This window comes from Hyaena hyaena, unplaced genomic scaffold (assembly GCF_003009895.1).
Source record: "Hyaena hyaena isolate Hyena2069 unplaced genomic scaffold, ASM300989v1 scaffold_230, whole genome shotgun sequence".
In the NCBI taxonomy this organism is placed as follows: Eukaryota; Metazoa; Chordata; class Mammalia; order Carnivora; family Hyaenidae; genus Hyaena; species Hyaena hyaena.
In genome coordinates this window covers 1,606,081-1,626,792 of record NW_024080863.1, presented here as the reverse complement: position 1 = coordinate 1,626,792, position 20,712 = coordinate 1,606,081, and the positions used below count along the sequence as shown (strand labels likewise).

Below are 20,712 nucleotides of genomic sequence, written 5' to 3'. Positions count from 1 at the left end.
GCTCCCCTTCTGTGTCTGCCAAAAAGCCAGGATCACTTGGATTTGGAGTGTCTTTAGCAGCTCCAAGATCCCTGGACCAGGACTTCTGAATTGCCCTCCTAGTTGTTTTTAGACTCTCTGGGGGAGAGCGGGGAGGAGGTGGGTCATGTCTTGAGTGTCAGGTCAGGCAGGAGGTTTTGCCCGTGCATTTCGGGAGGCTCTCCCCGCCACCCCAAAGGCTGTGGGGTTAGCAGGGAATGGATAGTTTTTGCAAATGCTTACTTTGACATGAATGCCCAGCCAGGCAAAGCTACTCAAGTTATGTGGGCTGTTTCACACTTGAAGCAATTTTGTGTTTGTGTGTTCTGAATGTTTTAAAGTTGCTACGATAAATTTGAGAAATACTGCTAAAGTGGGGACCATTGTTTTGTTGAAGTGATTTAACACAGGCTGGCCTCTAACATGTACCTGCGGGGTCCCTCTCACAGGTCTTCAGTGCATGTTATGCCTGGACTTGGGGTTCTTGTTGGCACTCATAGAAATTGAGAAGAGCTAGTGTCTGCCTGGCTCAGTCGGTAGCGCACACGACTCTTGATCTCTGGGTTGTAAGGTCGAGCTCCACGTTGGATGCAGAGATTACTTAATTAAATAAGTAAATAAATAAAATTTGGAAGAGCTGCCTAGAGACCTACAGGGTTTTCCGGACCTTCAAGGGGACCCAGGGTGCATATTTTATGTCTCCATACAGCGGGGAAGTGGCGCAGAGTGCACTGACTTTCCCGTCATTCAGACTGGTTTCAGTTCATGAAAAATTTAATCTACTTGACTTGTTGACTATGACTCTTGTTTCCTAATCTCTGAAACCGGGTTTCTGCATCTATTAGGTGAAGATAAGTATCCCAGCTTCTCTTCAAGGAATCCGTGACTGTCAGGTGCTTAGCAGTGTTGGTTCTGGTGATACCGAGTGCTGACCTCATCATCTCTTTGCTGTCCTTTGCTAAATCTGCTCGGCCCTCCTCTCCTTCACTCTGATAGTACAACACTTGCCTCAGACAGATTCCAATGTGGCCAGGTAGAGGACAGTTTTCTTGGTACAGCGGATTTTAGCCATTTCAGCCTAAGATCCCACCTGCTGACTGTAATTTAACTTCTGGTTCTCAGTGTAGATTTGAGAGTTGTTAGTCTTAAAGTAACACTTTGCACACTGCCATTTATGCTGAAGGCTAATCCATCTCTTTGTATGACTTAAAGTACATTCCATTGAAGAGGGATATTTTTCTGTCTCCAGATTCTGTGCATGCTCCACATGTGGCGGCTAAAGCCTGAAATGTCGCCTGGTATATTTGTTGGGGAGACCTGTGGGAAATGTGTGCTACAGGGCTAGAGTAAAGTTAGCCACAGAGATATTCCCGATAATTCCATTAACAGCTTGTATCTGGGCTGGGAGGGAGTCAAAGTGGAGGAACTCTGCTAATTATAATCAAATCACATTTGATTGAGTGCTTTCTGTAGGTCAGGCACTTGGTGACTTGCTGTAGCTCATGTCATTAAATTTTCACAGTAACCCAGAGAAGTGTGTACCCATTTTATAGATGAGAAAACAGGTAGAGAGAGCCTAAGTAACTTGCCCAAGGTCACGTATCTGGTCAGCAGTGGTACAGAAATTTAAGCCAGGTCGCCCTGACACTAAAGGCCAGGGTAAGCTGCATCACTACTCTTTTTAATTTTTATTTAAGTAATCTCTACACCCAGTGTGGGCTCGAGCTCACAACCCTGAGATCAAGAGATCACTCCGCTGACTGAGCCAGCCAGGCACCCCTGTATCACTACTGTGACTCTAGAATGTTTAGATATCTTGCCCAAGATCGCAACCCTTGTAAATGGCAGAACCAGGATGCACACCAAACAAGCCTGCTCTTAACCACCCTACTCTAGCTCCTCTGTCACAAGCAAAGGTCCTGAGGTGGAGTGATCCAGTGAGAAGAATGCCAGGGCCCTGGGAGCCTGGGAGGTGTGGAAACACCTGTAGTGATGAAGTTCCTGGGTCTGATTAAATAGGAGGCTCGTTTTCCCCACCTGGTATTTGTTTATTCACTAATTAAATTATAACTATATGGAGGAAATGATTAACGAAAGAAAATGTTTCCCTGACCTTCTCACTTCCTACTTTTGTTACATAATTGTTCTGCTTCTTTGCTTAACATGACACTCATGGTTTTCATTTTTATAGCTGCATACTATTCAATGAAATGGATATAATTTGCAGGACCATAATTTTTTGCCTACAGCCTTTTTATTTTTGGATTGCTTCTGTTAGTATAAATTCCAAAGGTAAACTTAATAATTCAAAGGATTTAAGAAATGCTTTTGTTATCATATAACTTCAAGAGTCTCATGATTTATATAGCCACCAGCAGTATCTTACTCTTTTGTTTAACCTAACATTCAGGTTTGTCTTTTTTTCATCTGTTTTGCTGTTTTAATAAGTAGCAATATAACACTATCCGTCTTTTAAATTTGTATTATTTTTTAATGAACAGTAGTTGACATATAATATATTAGTTTCAGGTATGGAACATATTGATTCGATATGTATATGCATTACACAGTGCTCACCAGGATAAGTGCAGTCACCATCTGTCAGTATACAGTTATTACAAAGTTATTGACTGTGTTCCCCAAGCTGTACTTTTCATCCCTGTGTCTTACTTATTTTATAGCTGGAAGTTTGTACCTCTTCATCCCCTTCACCTGTTTTGCCCATCCCCTGCCCCCTTAAGTTTCTATTCTTAACAAATGAGAGTGTCTCAGTATTTTTTCATGTTTGTTCTCTAATTTAGGCAGTATAGAAATAAACCTTTGTCATGTTTGATGGTGTATTTATTCCCCTGGTCTATTTTTTCCCCCTCTTTTAGTTGTAGGGTTTTTTTTGTTGTTGTTTGTTTTGTTTTTTTTGATGTTTATTTTTGAGAAAGAGAGAGAACGAGTGGGGGACGGGCAGAGAGAGAGAGGATCCTAAGTGAGCTCAGTGCTGACAGCAGAGACCTCCATTTGTGGCTCAGACTCATGAATCTTAAGATCATGACCTGAGCCAAAGTCGGATGCTTAGCCAACTGAGCCACCCAGGCGCCCTGTTTTTTAATAAATTTTTTTAACGTTTTTTATTCATTTTTGAGAGACAGAGACAGAGCCGGAGTGGGGGAAGGGCAGAGAGAGAGAGAGGAGACACAGAATCCAAAGCAGGCTCCAGGCTCTGAGCTGTCAGCACAGAGCCCCGTTCAGGGCTTGAACTCACAAACTTTAAGATCATGACCTGAGCCAAAGTCAGATGTTTAACCAACTGAGCCACCCAGGCACACCTGGATTTTTTGTTTGTTTAAGGTAACTTTTTATTTTAAAGAAATTTCCAATGTACAAAAGTAGAATAGTATAGGGGCTTCTGACTGGCTCAGTTGGTAGAGCATGCAGCTCTTGATCTCAGGGTTATGAGTTCAAGCCCCACGTTGGGCATAGAGGCTACTTTGAAAAAAAAAAAGTAGAATAGTATAATAAATTCCCATTCACCTAATTGAGCCGTTTCATGAGTTATTAACTCATGCCTGATGACTGGTTGTGTCTCATCTATGTTCCCAAGGCAAATACCCCCTCCTTTGTTATTTTGAAGCAAATTCCAGATATTGTTTAATCCACGATTATTTCTGAATCTCTAAAAGATAACTTTTTAAGCATAATCATGTAGTGTTTTAACTTTTTAAGTTTAGTAAAACCTTTTGAATTTGTCCTTTTATTATTTTTTTATTCTATGTTTTGAAAAGAAGTGTTATTATCAACAGCTTGGCAGAGGCATTAGGGAAGGGTAAAAGGTTAGATGGGGAGAGAAGGCTGTCCAGAGTGAGGCTGCCACGTCTGGTGGGGAAGCCAGAGGAAAGGGTCGGTTTCTGGAGCCTCTCACTCACCTGCTTTTCCTTCTTACAGGCTTCTCTGCCAGCATGCAGCTGCTACCCCCAGCCTTCCCTCACTGCTTCCTGCTGACCCTGCTCAGTTTATGGAGTACTGCTCTTCCTGAAGCTCACGCTGTGTCCACGGGGACGCCAGCCATCAGTGCAGCCTCTTTCCTGCAGGACCTCCTGCGTCGATACGGGGAAGGGGACAGCCTTACCCTGCAGGAGCTGAAGGCCCTGCTCAACCACCTAGATGTGGGCGTGGGCCGGGACAATATCACCCAGCCTTTGCAGGGACAGAGGAACCTCTCGACGGTAAGGCTCTCTCTCGGCTTTGCTGAGTACTGTCTGCCCCCTTAAGGTCACAGTTCTGTTAGGCATGGGGAGCCCAAGTGGCTTGGGGCGGGCGAGCCTTGATGGCAGAGCAGAGGGACCAACTCTCCCTCCCCCTGCTGTCTGGGTCAGTGAGTCTGAGTCCCCCAACAGCGCCTCCTGTCCTCCCAAGTGGCTGTTTTGAAGTCCTTACGGGAGGGAGCTGTCAGTGGGGGTTCTTGGCCCTCCACAAGCTTCCTCGCAGCTGCACTGGGATCACCTGGAGCCGTTGGCAAGCCGGAGCTCCCTGACAGCTAGCGCTTCTCATGGGGCTTACAGCGTACAAGACCCTTTGCCCGCAGTCCCAGACGAGCCTCGCGCTACCTCGGGTGCACGTGGAAAGTCTTCACTGTTTAGAAGGCAATCCTGAGGGTCCCACGTGAGGCCTGGAGAGCTCAGGACAGAGATCCAGGTCCTTTGGCTCTGGATTCTTTGTTCTTTCTTCCATATCATCTTTGCTAATCCTAGTCTGAGGCTATTTGTGGCAGCCAAATGTAAGTCAGCCAGCAGTGTCTTTATATATCTGCTTTGTTCCCTGTGCTGTGAGAAAGAGAAAAATGAGTCATGTTGAAGAGTTTGCTGTCACAACGGGGAACTTAACCAACTGAGAACAGAGTCATCTGATAATAGCATGAAGTGTTAAGTCCTGTGGGCTGGACAGTCTTCATAGGGTTCAGAAATGAGAGAGGGAGGGGAGGGTGTATGAGAGGAATCGAGGGAGCTTCACGGGCTAGGCATCCAGGGGCTTCAGCCCAAAGGAGAGCAGTTTGGAGAGGGCACGCAGCCAGGGGGCCAGGCAGCCGGGACGCGGAACCACAGGCTTGGTAATGTCTGAGTCGGGGAGAAGGCTGCCCTGACAGGCTGTCGCACACCGACCCTACAGGCCCCTTGGCACAGCAGCAGTAGCTCTGGGGTCACCGCAGTCCAGCCCTCAGCTTTGTAGGCCCAGGAGCTCTCACTTGTCACCACACCCAGAGGGCTGTTAGAGATGAATCCATGTAAAACCACCTCAGATAAAGACTGATGTGTAAGTGTATAAAGTATAATTAGAAGTTAAACTGCAGTGTTTTCACAGGAACGGCATGTGAGAATACTAACCTAACGCCTCCCAAGGCGACTGAGCGTTCCTGTTCTCTGGCCAGCCCGTACTTGCTCCAGGGTACACTGAACCTTTAGATTTTCCTTCCTTCCTCCCCTAATCTCTGCCAGCACATTCTTCAGGCTGGAAGCAACACCACATATAGGGTCTTGGGGGGTGATGTTCCTCTTTTGATGCCAGTGCTTACTAACAGCTCTGGAGAAGTATCTGGAATCTGCATTTTAATAGAATAGGTCCTCAGGCTATTGTGATGTGCAGCCAGATTTGGTATCTGAATGAAGCCTTATCTTCAGGTATTCTAGTAGAATCCTGTTTTTTCTACAACCCACACCCTGGTCACAAAGATTGGAATTCAACTGCAATTCCCAGACCTTCTGGGCAGCCCTGTCTGAATGGGTGTGTGAAGGTGTATGACTTTCACTGCATGGCTGATCTCTGAGATTACTTATCAGTTTTTCAAGTTTAGGGACTACCTGGCTCGAATTCCTAGACATTATTCCAAGACTCCCCACAATTTGGACGGGTTGCATCTTCATTTTGTCTTCTTGGAAGGCTGAGTTGGTTGCTACAAGGGGCGAGGTGTGACTTTGGGTTCTGAGAGGCTTCCTGCCTCTCCCGCTTTGTCTCAGTGCTTTAGTTCCGGAGACCTCTTTGCGGCCCACAACTTCAGCACCCAGTCACGGATTGGAAAGAGTGAGTTCCAGGAGTTCTGCCCTACCATCCTCCAGCAGCTGGATTCCCGAGCCTGCTCCTCCGAGAACCAGGAGAACGAGGAGAATGAGCAGACAGAAGAGGGGAAGCCAAGCGCAATTGAAGGTGAGCTGGGACAGGAAGGCAGAGGCCTGGGCCATGCTCATGTTCACGCAGACCCCTGGGCCGATGGATGGTGCCGTTCGTGGAAGTTCCTGCCAGTGACCAGCTCATCACCACTAGGGGAGTGAATCGGACTCATGACTGCACTGACCCTTCTGCACTCCCAAGACTGCTCCAGCATGTTGTCAGCCCGGGTGGCCCGGCTGGTGAATGCTCAGTGTTGGGCTTTTGGACCAGTCTGGGGTTTTTTTGGCTATTTTTTTTTCATTTGTGTTTTTATTAAGCTACAAGGGACGAATGGCCTTGGGTTTTTTTGTTTTTGTTTTTGTTCTTGTTTTCAGTGCCCCCCAGCCCACTTCATCCTTTCCCCCACCCTGCCCAGTACCTCGGCTCCAGGGCTCCAGCCGCAGTGGACTTACCATGGCGTGTGAATGTCTGTGACTCCCACGGACCTGGGTTGCCCTTCTGAATCCCTGTCGCACTGATGTGCGCTGCCCACCCCTTGGTACCCAGCATATGCTGCTTTCGTTGTTTCCTGCTATCATCATTTCACTCCTATGTTGTTGTTTTTTTTAAACTTTCCTGTTTTCACTTGCCTCTCCATGTAAAAGGTAAGCTCTTTTTGATAGTGACTTTGCTGGGTTGTTTTTAGGCTTTTCCACAACACCCAGCAAGAGATGGACTCAACCGCTAACGTACTGATGGGCTGGTGCCCTCTGTCTGCCCTGATGGTAGCTGAATTGAGAACGGGCCGCCCCAGGCAGCGAGAGCACCCCCACCCTCAGTAATGGAGGCCCCCGTCTGTTCTTGTTCCTCCACAGTGTGGGGCTTTGGCTTCCTCAGTGTCTCACTGATTAACCTGGCCTCTCTCCTGGGAGTCCTCGTCCTGCCATGCACGGAGAAAGCATTTTTCAGCCGTGTGCTCACTTACTTCATCGCCCTGTCCATTGGAACGCTGCTCTCTAACGCGCTCTTCCAGCTCATCCCAGAGGTGCAGTAGAACAGAAACTTGCGCGTCCTCTTTCCCTGGGGGCCCAGCAGCTGCGCCCCCTGCTTGACAGCCCTGCCCCCACCCTGTGTTCCGAGGCTCCTGACAACTGCCACCTGGAACATTCACTTCTCCCTCATATCAGGGGACACAAATGACTTCTGACTGTGGACCTCAAGGGACTTCTCTCCCTCCCAGGGCACCCAGGTTGGCCTGTGGCCTCTTCAGGTGATGTCAGATGCAAGGCTCCCCGCATGTGCCCTCCCTGTTACAGAGGGCTCAGCCTCCCCCAGTCCCTGCCTCCCACTGCCCCGTTTGTGGTGCTCAGGAGGAACACTGCAGCTGGTGGTCACTGTCCAAGCCCTGGTACCCTGTCCCTGCTTTAAGTAGAGGCTCTGGCAGTACTCAGGTGTGACCACCAAGAGAGCATCTGTCTGGGATGAGGTGGAAGGAAAAGAAGTTACCACCCAGTCAGTAGAAGTGGCCTGAAAAGCAAGGGATCCTTTCCCCACTCCCAAGTAGGCCATAATTCATAGTATAGAGAGCCAAACAGAACAAAAACTATTTAATGAAAACAAATGAAATTAAAATTCCAAGATAAAGAAAGTGGTGCTCAGGGCTTCATACCTTGCATCTTGACTTTTTCCTGGGATAGGACTGACTTCCTGGTGCCCTTACTTGACTATTTGAAATAATTGTTAATTTTCCTTTTTAATTGTGACCACTGAGGAGCTAAAAAAAAAAAAAATAATAATAAAACCCAAGTTGATAGTCCGCCCCCTTTGTCAGCTCAGGCGGGGCTATGCGCATGCAGTAGGGGTGACTGTGTGGGGACCCCCTTCGGGATTGGTGGCAGCTGCCTTTCCTAAAGAGCCTGTGTCAGTAGCTGCCCAGCCTTTGCCAATCAAAAGACTCTTACCAGAATAGATGCCAGATGGAAGCCCCAGGCCTTGCCTATTCCAAGTGAGAGAAGAAATCTGGTTTAAGAGTCACCATCTCCACATTATCTCAAAATTCCACATGAATCTAACAAGCATTTCCTAGGGGAGGCCTCATCTTGGGCTTTTTTTTTTTTTCAGCTCCAGAAATTGAATTTATTAATTTTTTTAAAGATTCAAAATGAAATGCCTTATTGCCTGTTAAATGGAAATACAGTAATTGTACATACTCCACCTCATCCTGGCTCAGTTTTGTCCTACCTGGAGTGTGTGACACTGGGGAATGATAGAGGAAATATTTTTTGTGACAAGGTGATCTTGGAACTCTGTCCTCCATGCTGGAGCTCTCTCAGAGCCAAAACAAACTTAAGGCAAACAAACCTGAGAAGTTAAGAAACTGAGGTGTACGGGCGTTGGGTTTTGCCGGTTCTCCCTCCATGTGCCCTGCACATCTGACTCGGTTGTATCTCACACAGACCAGACCAAGTCCAGGGGGAAGCATATGTGCCTGTATAATACAGGCCGGATGTGAAAAGCAAACATGGCAGCACAGTGAGCTCTCTTTGTCTCCTTGATCTTGTTTCCTATGGAAGAGAGCCCTGAGTCCAAAGTCTGCCATGGGCAGCCCGTGGATAGGCCTGAGCACACCTCAGCTGTGTGGGGAGGCAGCGCCCCGCCCTTCAGCCGCGGCAGCTGCCAGGTGCACCTCCAGGTGTCACTCCGGCCACCCAAGGCGGCAGCTGGCGCAGGAGCCACGGGGTTCCAAGGCCACCTTGAATTCCTCCTCATTTCTTCTGAACTGATTGAAGGAAATTTCATCAGACTTGAATCACTAACAAATTTTCTATTTCTCTCTCCCTCCCTACCTGTCTCTCTGATTTTTCCTTTTTTGTTTCCCTGTTAATATCCACCAAAACCTTCCTCGTTGCCTCCCCGTCCTTTCCACCCCATGTTTCCCCTAAATGGTGGTCGCTGTGATACGGGGCGTGTGCCCTTCTCCCTTTCCTGGGTGGGGCTGGCTCTCCCCCAACGGCAGTGTGGGGATATGGTCTCCTCTGTGTGACCGTCATCTCCCTCTGCTCCCTCATGGGGGCCAGCGTGGTGCCCTTCATGAAGAAGACATTTTACAAGAGGCTGCTGCTCTACTTCATAGCTCTGGCGATTGGAACCCTCTACTCCAACGCCCTCTTCCAGCTCATCCCCGAGGTATGGCAAGTCAGGGCCTCCACACAGGAGCATGCTGGTCGGTCTCCGGGGGGGGACCGTGGGGCACAGTTGGAGCACCCCTCACTTCTACACAAGGCATCGGAAGGAAGTCCCTTCCTTTTGGAAAGTGAAGCTGAGATTGAGTCATGAGTTAGGAGGCAGCAGAGCATAGATTTGGGAGCTAGGTTGGAATCCCAGCTCTACCCTTGACAAGTTCTGTGTCCTTTGGCAAGTCACTGAACTTCTGTGCTTCTGTTTCCTCATATGTAAAATGAAGGAAAAGATAGGACTGACCCCACGCTGGTGTTGTGAGGGCTACGTGAGTTAATATTTGTAAAGCTCCTGGTGCCTCATACGTGCTCTCTGACTGCTGGGTGAAAAGTAGTGCAGTTAGATGACTTGACAGCTCCCTGTTTGGGGCTGCCGGCACACACAGAGAAAAACCGACGGAATCCCTAGATCTCAATAAAAGGATCGGTTCTCCGCAGTAGGTTGTTTGGGGACAAAGGTAATCTAAATAAAATGGCCTGGTTTCACATACATGGGTGGCACCTTTGCCCCTTTGCCTGAGTTAGTGAGAACATCTTCACAGAACAGGAGGAGCTTAGTCTTTGTAACGTTTGGCAGGCAGCCTTGGAGAAGATTCATCTGATCTGGTGTAATCTCTGCAGTAGACTCGCTAATGAGAGTATGCAGGAGGCGTCTCCTCATGGGTGGTCTGACAGGCCTGGGCCAAGCCAGGGTTGAAGCCCAGAGACGATGCCACGTTCTGATAGCACCTTATGTTTTCCAAGATGTGGGTTTGTGTTTTCTTAGTTGATTTCTTAGATCAGCTGATGTCTAGAAAAATAGTGTTTTACCCGTTTAATCGAGAACAAGAGCATGTATCCTGTAGGCCAGGTTTTAGACGTGCTAAAGCCATGCATTTGTACTCTGCCATCCCTCATGGCTTTCTGTGGAGAATTGTTCATTGACAGTTTTCACTCCACTCTTCCTTCAGATGATTTGCCTCTTCTGGAAATGTAACCTGTGTATGTCATTTCTACTCTAGAACTTGACCTTTATGTCTCTTAGAAAACTACACAAGCAAGTGGAGATGCATTTTGTCCCTTTAAAACAGAAAGGGAAAACCTCTTTTAAGCAGCCCAGAGTTCCTAGTACTTATGGTCACTTTTCACTTTAATCTTTGACCTTTTCACAAGAAGGCCGGTTTATTTGAGAGGCTCACTTCCTGTCAGAAAATGGAGGGAGCAAGTCACTGGGCAGCTTCCCAAGGCCCCACCACTGAGAATGGGCTTCACCTGATTCCTACTCCAGTCCTTTTCCCGATGGATTCTTTTTTGTCCCCCTTAATAAGTGAAGCTTCCAGAAATAACCCAAAACAAAAACCCCCAAATTGACATGTGCAGTGACATAGTCTGCTTTCTTGGCTTTGTGGTCACTGGGAGGTCTGCGGTCAGGAAGATGCCGCAATTTACTATTTAACTGGGGAATGGATTTCCCATTTTAGAAAGTATAATTACACCATCGCTCTTTGTGTTTATAGGCAGATCAACCAGGGACATTAGATAAGGATGGAAATAAACACAAGTGTCTCCTTAAGTATGGAATTTGCAGGCAGGTTCTGCCCTTGTAGCAAAGGAAAAATGAAGACAGAGTCCTAATTAAAAGCAGAAAACCATATCCAAGGCTGTTCTTCTTGGGAGTAAAATTCTAAAGGGGGCCTATCTTTTGCATCAGAAAATAAGCTAGAGTGAACCTAATAGGCTCTGGTAATATGGCATGAAGGAAAGTCAAGGGTTCGATTTTGCCGGAAGGGCACGAAGGGGTAGGTGGCAGAGCTATTGCAATTAGTATATCTCTTTCCTTTCCTAGAATCAAGGAAGTGGCTAAGATATGGGGGGGTGGGGGACCCATGGAGATTTTATTTTCTTAAACTCCTTTTGTTTTCCTGGGTCCACAGGCTTTTGGTTTCAACCCTCTGGAAGATTATTATGTCTCCAAGTCTGCGGTGGTGTTTGGGGGCTTTTATCTTTTCTTTTTCACAGAGAAGATCTTGAAGATGCTTCTTAAGCAGAAAAATGAGGTGAGGCCTAATTGTTGGTAAAGGCAATGCTTGTAAGGAAAGCAACCATCGAAGAAATGAATATGTGTCTTGGTAGTGGTGTCACCGATACAGTGAGCTTACCTGGTGTTCCCCCAGTCCCCCAGTAGTGGATTACAAATGACAGACCTCAGGAGTCGATCTCCCATCTCGCCTCACAAGGATATTAGCAAAGGCTGAGGACAGACCAGAACCCAGATCTGGCCCATGTGCCTTTTGCTAGGCAGCAATTTATCCCCTTGTTTTATTCTAGATTATCTTTTTAATGTACCTTTTATACTTTAGGAGATGAAAGAGTGGCTTGGTATATAGTCATTGTGTAGGAAGTACGACCACAGAGAACAGAGGAACAATTATTGCCAGTTAGTTCCAAAAAGGTATCTTCGGTGCCTGGCATGCAGTGATCAGTTGCCGAATGGAATAACATTTTCCAGTGCAAAAGAGGAGCTCTAAACCTCGCGAGCAGGGCCACCCCGCTGGACCATGTGATGGCCCTGAGGTCACTGTTTAAATTTCTGTCCTACAGCAAGCCCTTACATTCACCTTAGTTCAGCTTTCTGTGACAGCTTTCCCTTGGTGTCTGTGTGTATTGTCTGCTTATGTTTTGTCTGATGGTGGGAATGAGGTCTTCCCAGTGCTGGGAGTATCAACCAGAATGAGTGTTCAAGAAGCTTTGTGGTTTTGGTGAGTGTCATGCTGACCCCTCTCCGTGGTTCCTCCGGCAGCATGGACACAGCCATTATACCTCTGAGACCCTTCCTTCCAAGAAGGACCAGGAGGAGGGGGTGACTGAGAAGCTGCAGAACGGGGATCTGGACCATATGATTCCTCAGCACTGCAGCAGTGAGCTGGATGGAAAGGCCCCCATGATGGATGAGAAGGTCATTGTGGGCTCGCTCTCTGTCCAGGTCAGTGGGCCATCTGCTGTTGGCCTTTAACCAGTAATGGCCTTGATGATTCGGGCCTACCTTGAAGGGCCCAGCATCCGTCCTTTGACCTGGGGGCCGTTGTTATGGGCTTTGTTGTAGGACCTGCAGGCTTCCCAGAGTGCCTGTTACTGGCTGAAAGGTGTCCGCTACTCTGATATTGGCACTTTGGCCTGGATGATCACCCTGAGCGACGGCCTCCACAATTTCATCGACGGCCTGGCCATCGGTGCCTCCTTCACTGTGTCTGTGTTCCAAGGCATCAGTACCTCAGTGGCCATCCTCTGCGAGGAGTTCCCACACGAGCTAGGTAAGTGCCTGCAGTGTCACCATCCCCTGCAAGCACCTTGATGTGTCCCATTCCCCTGCCCCCGACTTCAGACTGCTTTTTGTAGCTACTTACCACATTCTCTGTGCTATGTGAAATCTCACCAGTAATTCTTAGTATTGAATTAATGATGGAAAGTTGATCATTGAAAATGATGAAGATTTTTATTGGGATGTTTGTTTCCCTTCCCAGCCTATGTCCTGTGGTTATTTCCTCACCTCTATAATGGGGTTAATAATACCCACCTCATAGATTTTTCATTTATATTTGAGAGAGAGAGAGAGTGAGCGAGCATGAGCAAGGGAGGGACAGAGAGAGGGGGAGACACAGAATCCAAAGCAGGCCCCAGGCTCTAATCTATCAACACAGCCTGATGTGGGGCTTGAACTCAGGAACCATGATATCATGACCTGAGCCAAAGTGGGACGCTTAACCAACTGAGCCACCCTGGCACCCCTCATCTTACTAATCTTTCAAAGGCTGAGATGTCTGTTAGAGGTATCGCGGGTGGAAGAAGTAGAGGAGCCTGGGGTTAGGAGGGTTAGTTTTAGCAGAGCAAGAGTATAAAAGGCCTAGACTTTGGAGACTCAAGAGACTCAAGGTCAAGTCCTGCCTTTGCCAATTCACTGGCTTGTGACTTTGAGTAAATTACTTAACTTCTCTCAGTCTCCATTTTGTTTCCTAAAAATACCATTCAGTGTAGTTGTGAGGAAAAATCTTCTGTTTCACTGTCAATCAAAAGAGCAATTGCTAGTGACTGCTAGTTGGTTAGCTATGTTGAAAACCCTGTGCATTATTTTCAAGCCTCTAGGCTGAAAGTAGGCAGCTAGTTTTGCAGATGGAGACCACTCCTAGAGGCGAAGAGGTGAAGAGGAGGGGTGCCTTAGACGTGTCCCTGTGCTCTCATGTCTGAGGCGGTCTTGATTTTCACCCAGATGTTATGCATATTTCAAGCAGTCTGTCCCCACTGTGCTGTCTGTCCATGACCTGGTATAACTCTTCTATACCTGCTCTCTCTTGTTATCCTGCTTTAGGAGACTTTGTCATCCTGCTAAATGCTGGGATGAGTATCCAGCAAGCCCTCTTCTTCAACTTCCTTTCTGCCTGCTGCTGTTACGTGGGTCTGGCCTTTGGCATCCTGGCTGGCAGCCACTTCTCTGCCAACTGGATCTTTGCACTGGCTGGAGGAATGTTCTTGTATATTGCTCTGGCTGATATGGTAAGTCTCCCATAGTTCATGCCATGAAGGCAGAATTGCAGTAGGTTATTCATTAGAGAGGAGGCAGCTAAGGGGATGTGAGTTAGTTTGTTAGTAATAATAGCTTTATTGAGGAATCCTTCATATACCATACCGCCCACCTATTTAAGGTGTATAGTTCAATGCTTCTTAAGAGGACATTAGATTTTATTTATTTTTCTAAGTGAAGCAAATATTTTATTTAAATCAGTTGTCAAATCAACAGTTTACCCAAATGAACATAATATAACATTGTCCTTAAAAGGGTGGGCACAAATATGGCACAGACACAATCCAGTATCTATCAAAATACCATTTGTAAAAAGCCTGACTTACCACATGCCATGTGTGAATGTGGTCCAGCATATAAGAGAGAATAAAAACTTAAAGTAGTCAGTTGTTTTCTTTTTTTTTTTTAATATTTTATTTATTTTTGAGAGAGAGACAGTGTGAGCAGGGGAGGGTCAGAGAAAGAGGGAGACCCAGAATCTGAAGACATGCTCCAGGCTCTGAGCTGTCAGCACAGAGCTCAGCGTGGGGCTCGAACCCACAAACTGTGAGATCATGACATGAGCCGAAGTCGGACACTCAACTGACCTTGCCACCCAGGTGCCCCTAGTCAGTTGTTTTCTTGAAAAGATGAAAAACATTTCATTACTTTGCCTCAGGATTTAAGCGTACTCATTTAGAGGACATTAGATTTTAAAGGACAAAAAAACTTATTAGCATATGTTATTATCGAAGATGATTGAACCCAACCCCACAGGCCTTAATGAGTATTGCCAGTATCAGCGGTGCCTGAAAGCATGCATTATATTGTACCCGCTAACGTTTGGTGTAGCCCTTTAAGTGGCTTTGAGGTGGCTAAGGAAATACCCGATTAGTTACATCTTTTGTATAATGAGGTTGATTTCTTGTTTGTTGGCATGACCTATTCTTTGGCATGTTTGCATGAATTATTTTCCATATCCTTCGAAAATAATACTTTTGCTGCAGTGCTAAGAGTGCTCACCACCATGACCCATCCTCACTCCCTGGAAGCATTTTAGATTCTCTCCTCTTTTGTGGGGAGCGCCCCCCGCCCCCCCACCCCCACCCCATGGTTAGGATATTTTTCTGCATTGCTTGAATGAGAAGGTCCGCTCTCCGTCCCCTGACTTACTGGTGAGAGGCAGGGCCCTTGAGTCCTGACAGTTTTACAGCCCCCAGCTCTGGCTCCTTCCACAGTTGCTCAGTTTCCCAAAGAGGTGTCAGCAGCATTTTGGTAACAAAAAGATCTTCTGAAGTAAAGTCCACAGCAAAAAAAATTTATTTTTATCAAAGCAGTAATTTAAAAAAATTTTTTTCAATGTTTTATTTATTTCTGAGAGAGAGAGAGAGAGCAGGGGAGGGTCAGAAAGAGAGGGAGACAGAATCTGAAGCAGGCTCCAGGCTCTGAGCTGTCAGCACAGAGCCCGGCGTGGGTCTCGAACCCACGAACCATGAGATCATGACCTGAGCCGAAGTCAGACGCTTAACGGACTGAGCCACCCAGGCGCCCCTCAAAGCAGTAATTTTTAGCCAGCATCTAGACTTCTCCAGGGCTACATGCATGGATAATACTGTTTTACCTCAGTAGTTGAAAAGTAGTGGTGGCCACCATGGGCAAACACTGTGAAGGCTATTGCTGCCAATAGTCATAGATCTTAATTACATAGTCTCTCTATATAATAATTATATAATGGTAGATAACATATATTAAGTTATAATCACATGGCAATCATGTTAATGTTCTTAACATAAATATTCTTAGGGTATGTATCTTAACAATGATTCTGAATACTACCTCACTCTCGCTGAGTCATCTCTCGGACTTACCAGGTTGAGAAAGAAACTGCAGCTCTCTTGTTTTCCTCCTCTTTCTCAGTTCCCTGAGATGAACGAGGTCTGCCAGGAGGATGAAAGGAACGGCAGCATCTTGATCCCCTTTGTCATCCAGAACCTGGGCCTCCTGACCGGTTTCACCATCATGCTGGTCCTCACTATGTATTCAGGGCAGATCCAGATCGGGTAGGGCCCTGCCAGGAGCCGGCGGGATTGGAAGTTGGCCCGTGGCTGCCCAATCCCTGGCCCGAGAACTCGGCAACCACGACGCACCTCAGAAGAGGCAATTGTATTAAAAACTGTGACACGGACTGTATTCCCGCATTCAGATGTCAGCTGTTTTTAAACATGCTCAATCCTAGGAATAAGCTGCCCTGGTAACCAGTCTCTAGGTAGTGCCTCTCTGCCTTTCCTCCCCCTTCTCAGAGTGACCCTGGAACCTGAATGCAGCTTACTTAGCAGACAAGCCTCACTTTTTTCTCCGGTTACCCTGGCCTCTTTCTCTTTGAACCAGCACTGAGAGATTTTTTAATCCTTGTCGTACAATGCAAAAATATAGCCAGTGCTTATGACGTGGTTAGAAATATCAGGAGGTGAATCTGTAGTTTAAGGGCCCGTGAATCTAAATGTGTGTCCTGGACCTCAAGATGACCCATTTTCTAATAAATTCACCTGTTTTTACAGAAAAGGTAGAGGAGACAAGAATCCCTCCTGCTTTTTCAAGGTCTATTCAGTTGCCTGTTTTCTCAAAGAGACCTGTGAGTTAGACAAGTGTAGGGCAAGAGAGGAGGCAAGGATCATCCTGGGGTTGAGGGGCATGAGTCGAACTGACGACTGACAGTTACTTGTTCCCACCGGGATGCGATGTTGATGTGGCTGCAGCTGGCTCTTCACGGCCGTACGGGTAAGCCAGCGCTCGCTGCTGGTGAGTAAGCTGCTGCGCGGGTTCCATTGCCTGGACCTCCCCTCCTTTCACAGAGACACTGACAGAATGGAAGGTGGAAAACGGAGACCTGCAAAATATCCATTGGTTTTGCTGTCATTTCCACCTCCCCTTCCCCTCTCCCGTCTTCTGAGAGACTCTAGCTGCCTCCCTAGAAGCACATTCGGAGCACATCTACAATCTTATATTCGAGGGGAGACTGCACAGATTTCCCTTCCCCGGTCAACACTTCCACTGCAAAGTGGCACGTTTACTTGTAGAATTGGAGTGCAGCTTATGGGCTTCTTAGACAAAGGTGATCAACAATGGAATCTGTGTGGGCACAATTTAGGACCTGTTCATTACACAAGTAAAAGTACGAGCAATAGAATTCTGCGATGGAAGGTCTGGAACTTGGGTGGGGCATGGCAGATGCTTGCAGACCAGGGGCTTCCTGATGACGCTGTGAGTGCGTGTTAATGGCGTGGCCTGGGTTCCCCTTCCTTCCTCACCCCGAACAAGAAAGGCCGGGTCCTGTACTGAATTGAATATTAATTGCTCTAACCCTCTTCAGAAGATGGATTTTTAGACTTGTCCGAGAGACTGTAGGTCAGCCTCAGGCACTGTGGAGCCCTCTCCTCAGAACTCTGGCTTCAAGGGGAGCTCATCTCCAGGTTCACTAGGTGAATTGATTTATTATTATCATATTGATAATGTGAGATTCTTTAGCCACTTTGGGGAGCCAGTCTCTCCAGAAGCCTTTCTTAGTGGTGCCCACAGTTGCAGCCCAGGGGCTGTGTTCACTGACTGATTTGTATGCATGACTGACAAGTCCTGGTCATGGCCAACACCTGTGAGTTTTCCTGTTCTTACACAGGAAGACTTTCCACTACACAGTAATTAAAAGCAGCATCTATTTTGTTTTTTTTTTCTTGTTGGGAAATGGCCCTCAAACCAGGAATAGTCTTGAAAAAGAGTATGAGTGGGGAAAATTGCTGGTGATGTTTTGTAAGTCTGTCTCCTTCTCTTGCTGTTGACTTTGATAGATTTGAGAATGGGCTGAAGAAGAAGAAGGAAAACTTGAGTTCTCAAGATTCTAGAGTAAATATCAGGACAGACTCCTGATAGGATTATGGTCCAATTTTACCAAAGAACCAATTCCTTGAGTGTTGGAATCTAACTTTTTTATTATCATTGTTACTGTTTTAAAACAGTTCTTTGTCTTTTCTGTTTTATTTTTCTCAGTGTCTGACATTGCTTTCAGGAGCTAGTAGCAAATAACACTCAAGCTTTAAGACTTTACGAGATTTTTCTTTCCCTAATTCACATTGATAGATGAAATTTATAATTTTAGCATTCCCTATAGATCTGCCATTTGTAACAGATACCATTATTCTTGGAGTAGAATATTAAGTTAGAGTTAGTGGGTTTCTAGTTTTAGGAGAAGAGCTTGACAATATAATCTTTAACAAATTAAAATGAAATACAAAGTAGTAGGGTGCTTTCCCTTTCCGTGCACATCCATATTAACTTAAGAACTTTCCTTGTGTAGACAGCTGCCTCCAAGGGAAATTCTCATGAACCTGTATTGGCCCAGAGGCCAAGTGGGGGTGGGGACACTCGGATCTTACAAGTGAGTGAATGTTGCTGCAGAGTTGCCTCTTGCGTTGAAAATTGTGGCGATTCCTTTTTGACTTTTAAGCGTTGGATTTGCTGTTTTAAGCATCTATATTTATTAGAAGTCTGAGGAGTAGCAGGTTGTGATGTCTCATTTTGCCCCTGGCATTTGGCATCTTCAGCGCCTTTCCCCAGATGTCCAGCTCCCAACGTCAGCAAGGAAAGCACATGTCCCATGCGGGAGCAGTGACCCAGGAGCAGCATTGTGCTGCTTCTTACTCTTGCCCTGATGTGCAAGTTGTCTTCTGTCCTTGTCCCCAGAGGTGTTCAGCATCTTTCATGTCTAGTGTCAGCTTAGGGCTTTCCCTCGTTTGGTCCGTCACCCTGGGTTTAAAAAAGAATGTGTCTCTGTTTGGGTATCCTAAGACCTGTTTTTAGTAAGTCCTCTTCCAAAGAGACGGTAGTATTTTGGAAATCTGCTTAAAAGACGAAAAGCTGTCCGATTTTTGCAAAAGAGAGAAGTGAGGTTTTTATTGTTCATATTTCCTTTTACAGTTTTGCAGTTCCATCACAGTATTTTTTTAAATAACTCAGGTGTTATGAGATAAATTAGAAGAGAAAATAACTTATGTGGACTGTAAATGTTTTATTTGTAAGATTCTATAAATAAAGCTATATTCTGTACTGCCGAATCCCCCGAGTGATCTTTTATAGGAATGCGGGTGTAATGGAGTCTGGGGGACACAAGGTGGCGATGGTGTCTCACTGATTTCTAAAGCTTTGTTTTACTGTCCTGCCGTACGTTTGGAGAGGGAATTTTAGGAGGAAGCTTAGATATAACATGCTTACTTTAAAATGATTTAGGGGGGTACCTGGATGTCTCAGTTGATAGAGTATGCAACTCTTGATCTGGCAGTTGTAGGTTCAAGCCCCATGTTGGATGTAGAGATAACTTAAAACCAGGAAGGTGGGGGAGGGAGGAAAATTTTTTAACTTATCTTCTTTGGAGCCTGTGACTTCACTGATGTTGTATGATAGAAGACTGTTGTTCCTAAGAACTTTCTATCAACGCTGTTTCCCCATGTGTAATTCCAGGGTTTGAAACTCGTAGCGTATGCTTGGTTCAGTTAGGCCACACCTCCTATATCTCTTAACAGGGAAAAATCTTGTCATGGGACCTAAAATTTTAAACCTGTTCTTGTTCCAATTTAGTCGTAGAGCCAGGGACTGTTGTTTTTCTTCCACAACAAAAGAAATGAGCTGTAAGGTAAAAGAATTGATGTGACCTCATTGCCACACTAGGAAATCCCAAATGCCTATTGCTCAACCTTTCCATTATTTAAACCTCAAGAATTGTGTAGCTCATGCTAGTCTTCTAAGTTGCATTCACCAGCTACTATATGGGTCTGCGATCTGCCCGAGTTCTTCAGAATGACATTCACTCCGTTCTTCAGCTTTAGTGTCTCCTGTGGAGAGCTTTCCCAGGTTGGCATTGGTGCCTCCCTGTACATATCTCAGTCACTGGACTTGCGTTGTAATCTGTCTTCATACACCAAGTTCCTACTGGGTGGAGGCTGTATCTGGTTTCTTCTTGTGATTTCATCACCTGCCACGTAGGAAGAATGAATGGAAAAAAAAAAAAAAGAAATGTCTTAAAGGTCTGTGGAAACAATCCTTTTCCACTGGCAGCTATTCCATTGATGTTTTTCTGTCTTTGGTGTTGGTTTTGCTTTGTCTTTATTACCCAGTTCTACTTTTTTATTCTCAATATTTTTAAGTTTTTATTTTATTTTATTTTTTAAAAAAAAAATTTTTTTTTAATGTTTTTATTTATTTCTAGGAGAGAGAGAGAGAGACAGCATGAGCAGGGGAGGGTCAGAGAGAGAGGGAGTCACAGACTCTGAAAGAGGCTCCAGGCTCTGAGCTGGCAGTCAGCACAGAGCCCGACACGGGGCTCGAACCCACGAACCGCGAGATCATGACCTGAGTGAAAGCCGGACGCTTAACCGACTAAGCCACCCGGGCGCCCCTATTTTATTTTTTTATAGTTTTATTTTTACTGTTTTACTTATTTCTGAGAGGGAGAGAGACAGTGTGAGCAGGGGAGGGTCAGAGAGAGAGAGAGAGAGACAGACAGAATCTGAAGCAGGCTCCAGGCTCTGAGCTAGCTGTCAGTACAGAGCCCGACGCGAGGCTCAAACCCACGAACTGTGAGATCATGACTTGAGCCGAAGTCGGACGCTTAACCGACTGAGCCACCCAGGTGCCCCGTAAGTTTTTTTTTTTTTTTTAAATAATGTCTCTGCCCAACGTGGGGGTCAAACCCATGACCCCAAGATCAAGAGTCACATGCTCTAACAACTGAGCCAACCAGGTACC

The 20,712-nt window shown here is 46.2% G+C and overlaps 1 protein-coding gene across 2 annotated transcripts in view; it reads left to right on the top strand.

Moving 5' to 3' along the window:
• The window catches only part of SLC39A14 (solute carrier family 39 member 14), a 47,426-nt gene extending 28,401 nt beyond the window's left edge, over positions 1–19,025 (top strand). Inside the window, exons 2-9 of one of the 2 annotated variants that reach the window (XM_039243758.1) lie at positions 3,955–4,235; positions 6,021–6,207; positions 9,167–9,336; positions 11,300–11,422; positions 12,166–12,348; positions 12,469–12,676; positions 13,729–13,913; positions 15,838–19,025. In XM_039243758.1, the coding sequence (XP_039099689.1) occupies positions 3,969–4,235; positions 6,021–6,207; positions 9,167–9,336; positions 11,300–11,422; positions 12,166–12,348; positions 12,469–12,676; positions 13,729–13,913; positions 15,838–15,984 (1,470 nt within the window). In that variant the 5' untranslated portion in view covers positions 3,955–3,968 and the 3' untranslated portion in view covers positions 15,985–19,025. Of the gene's footprint in view, positions 1–3,954; positions 4,236–6,020; positions 6,208–7,025; positions 7,196–9,166; positions 9,337–11,299; positions 11,423–12,165; positions 12,349–12,468; positions 12,677–13,728; positions 13,914–15,837 lie in introns of both variants that reach the window. The other variant, XM_039243760.1, reaches the window with a different exon arrangement.
• Positions 19,026–20,712: the final 1,687 nt, after the last annotated feature.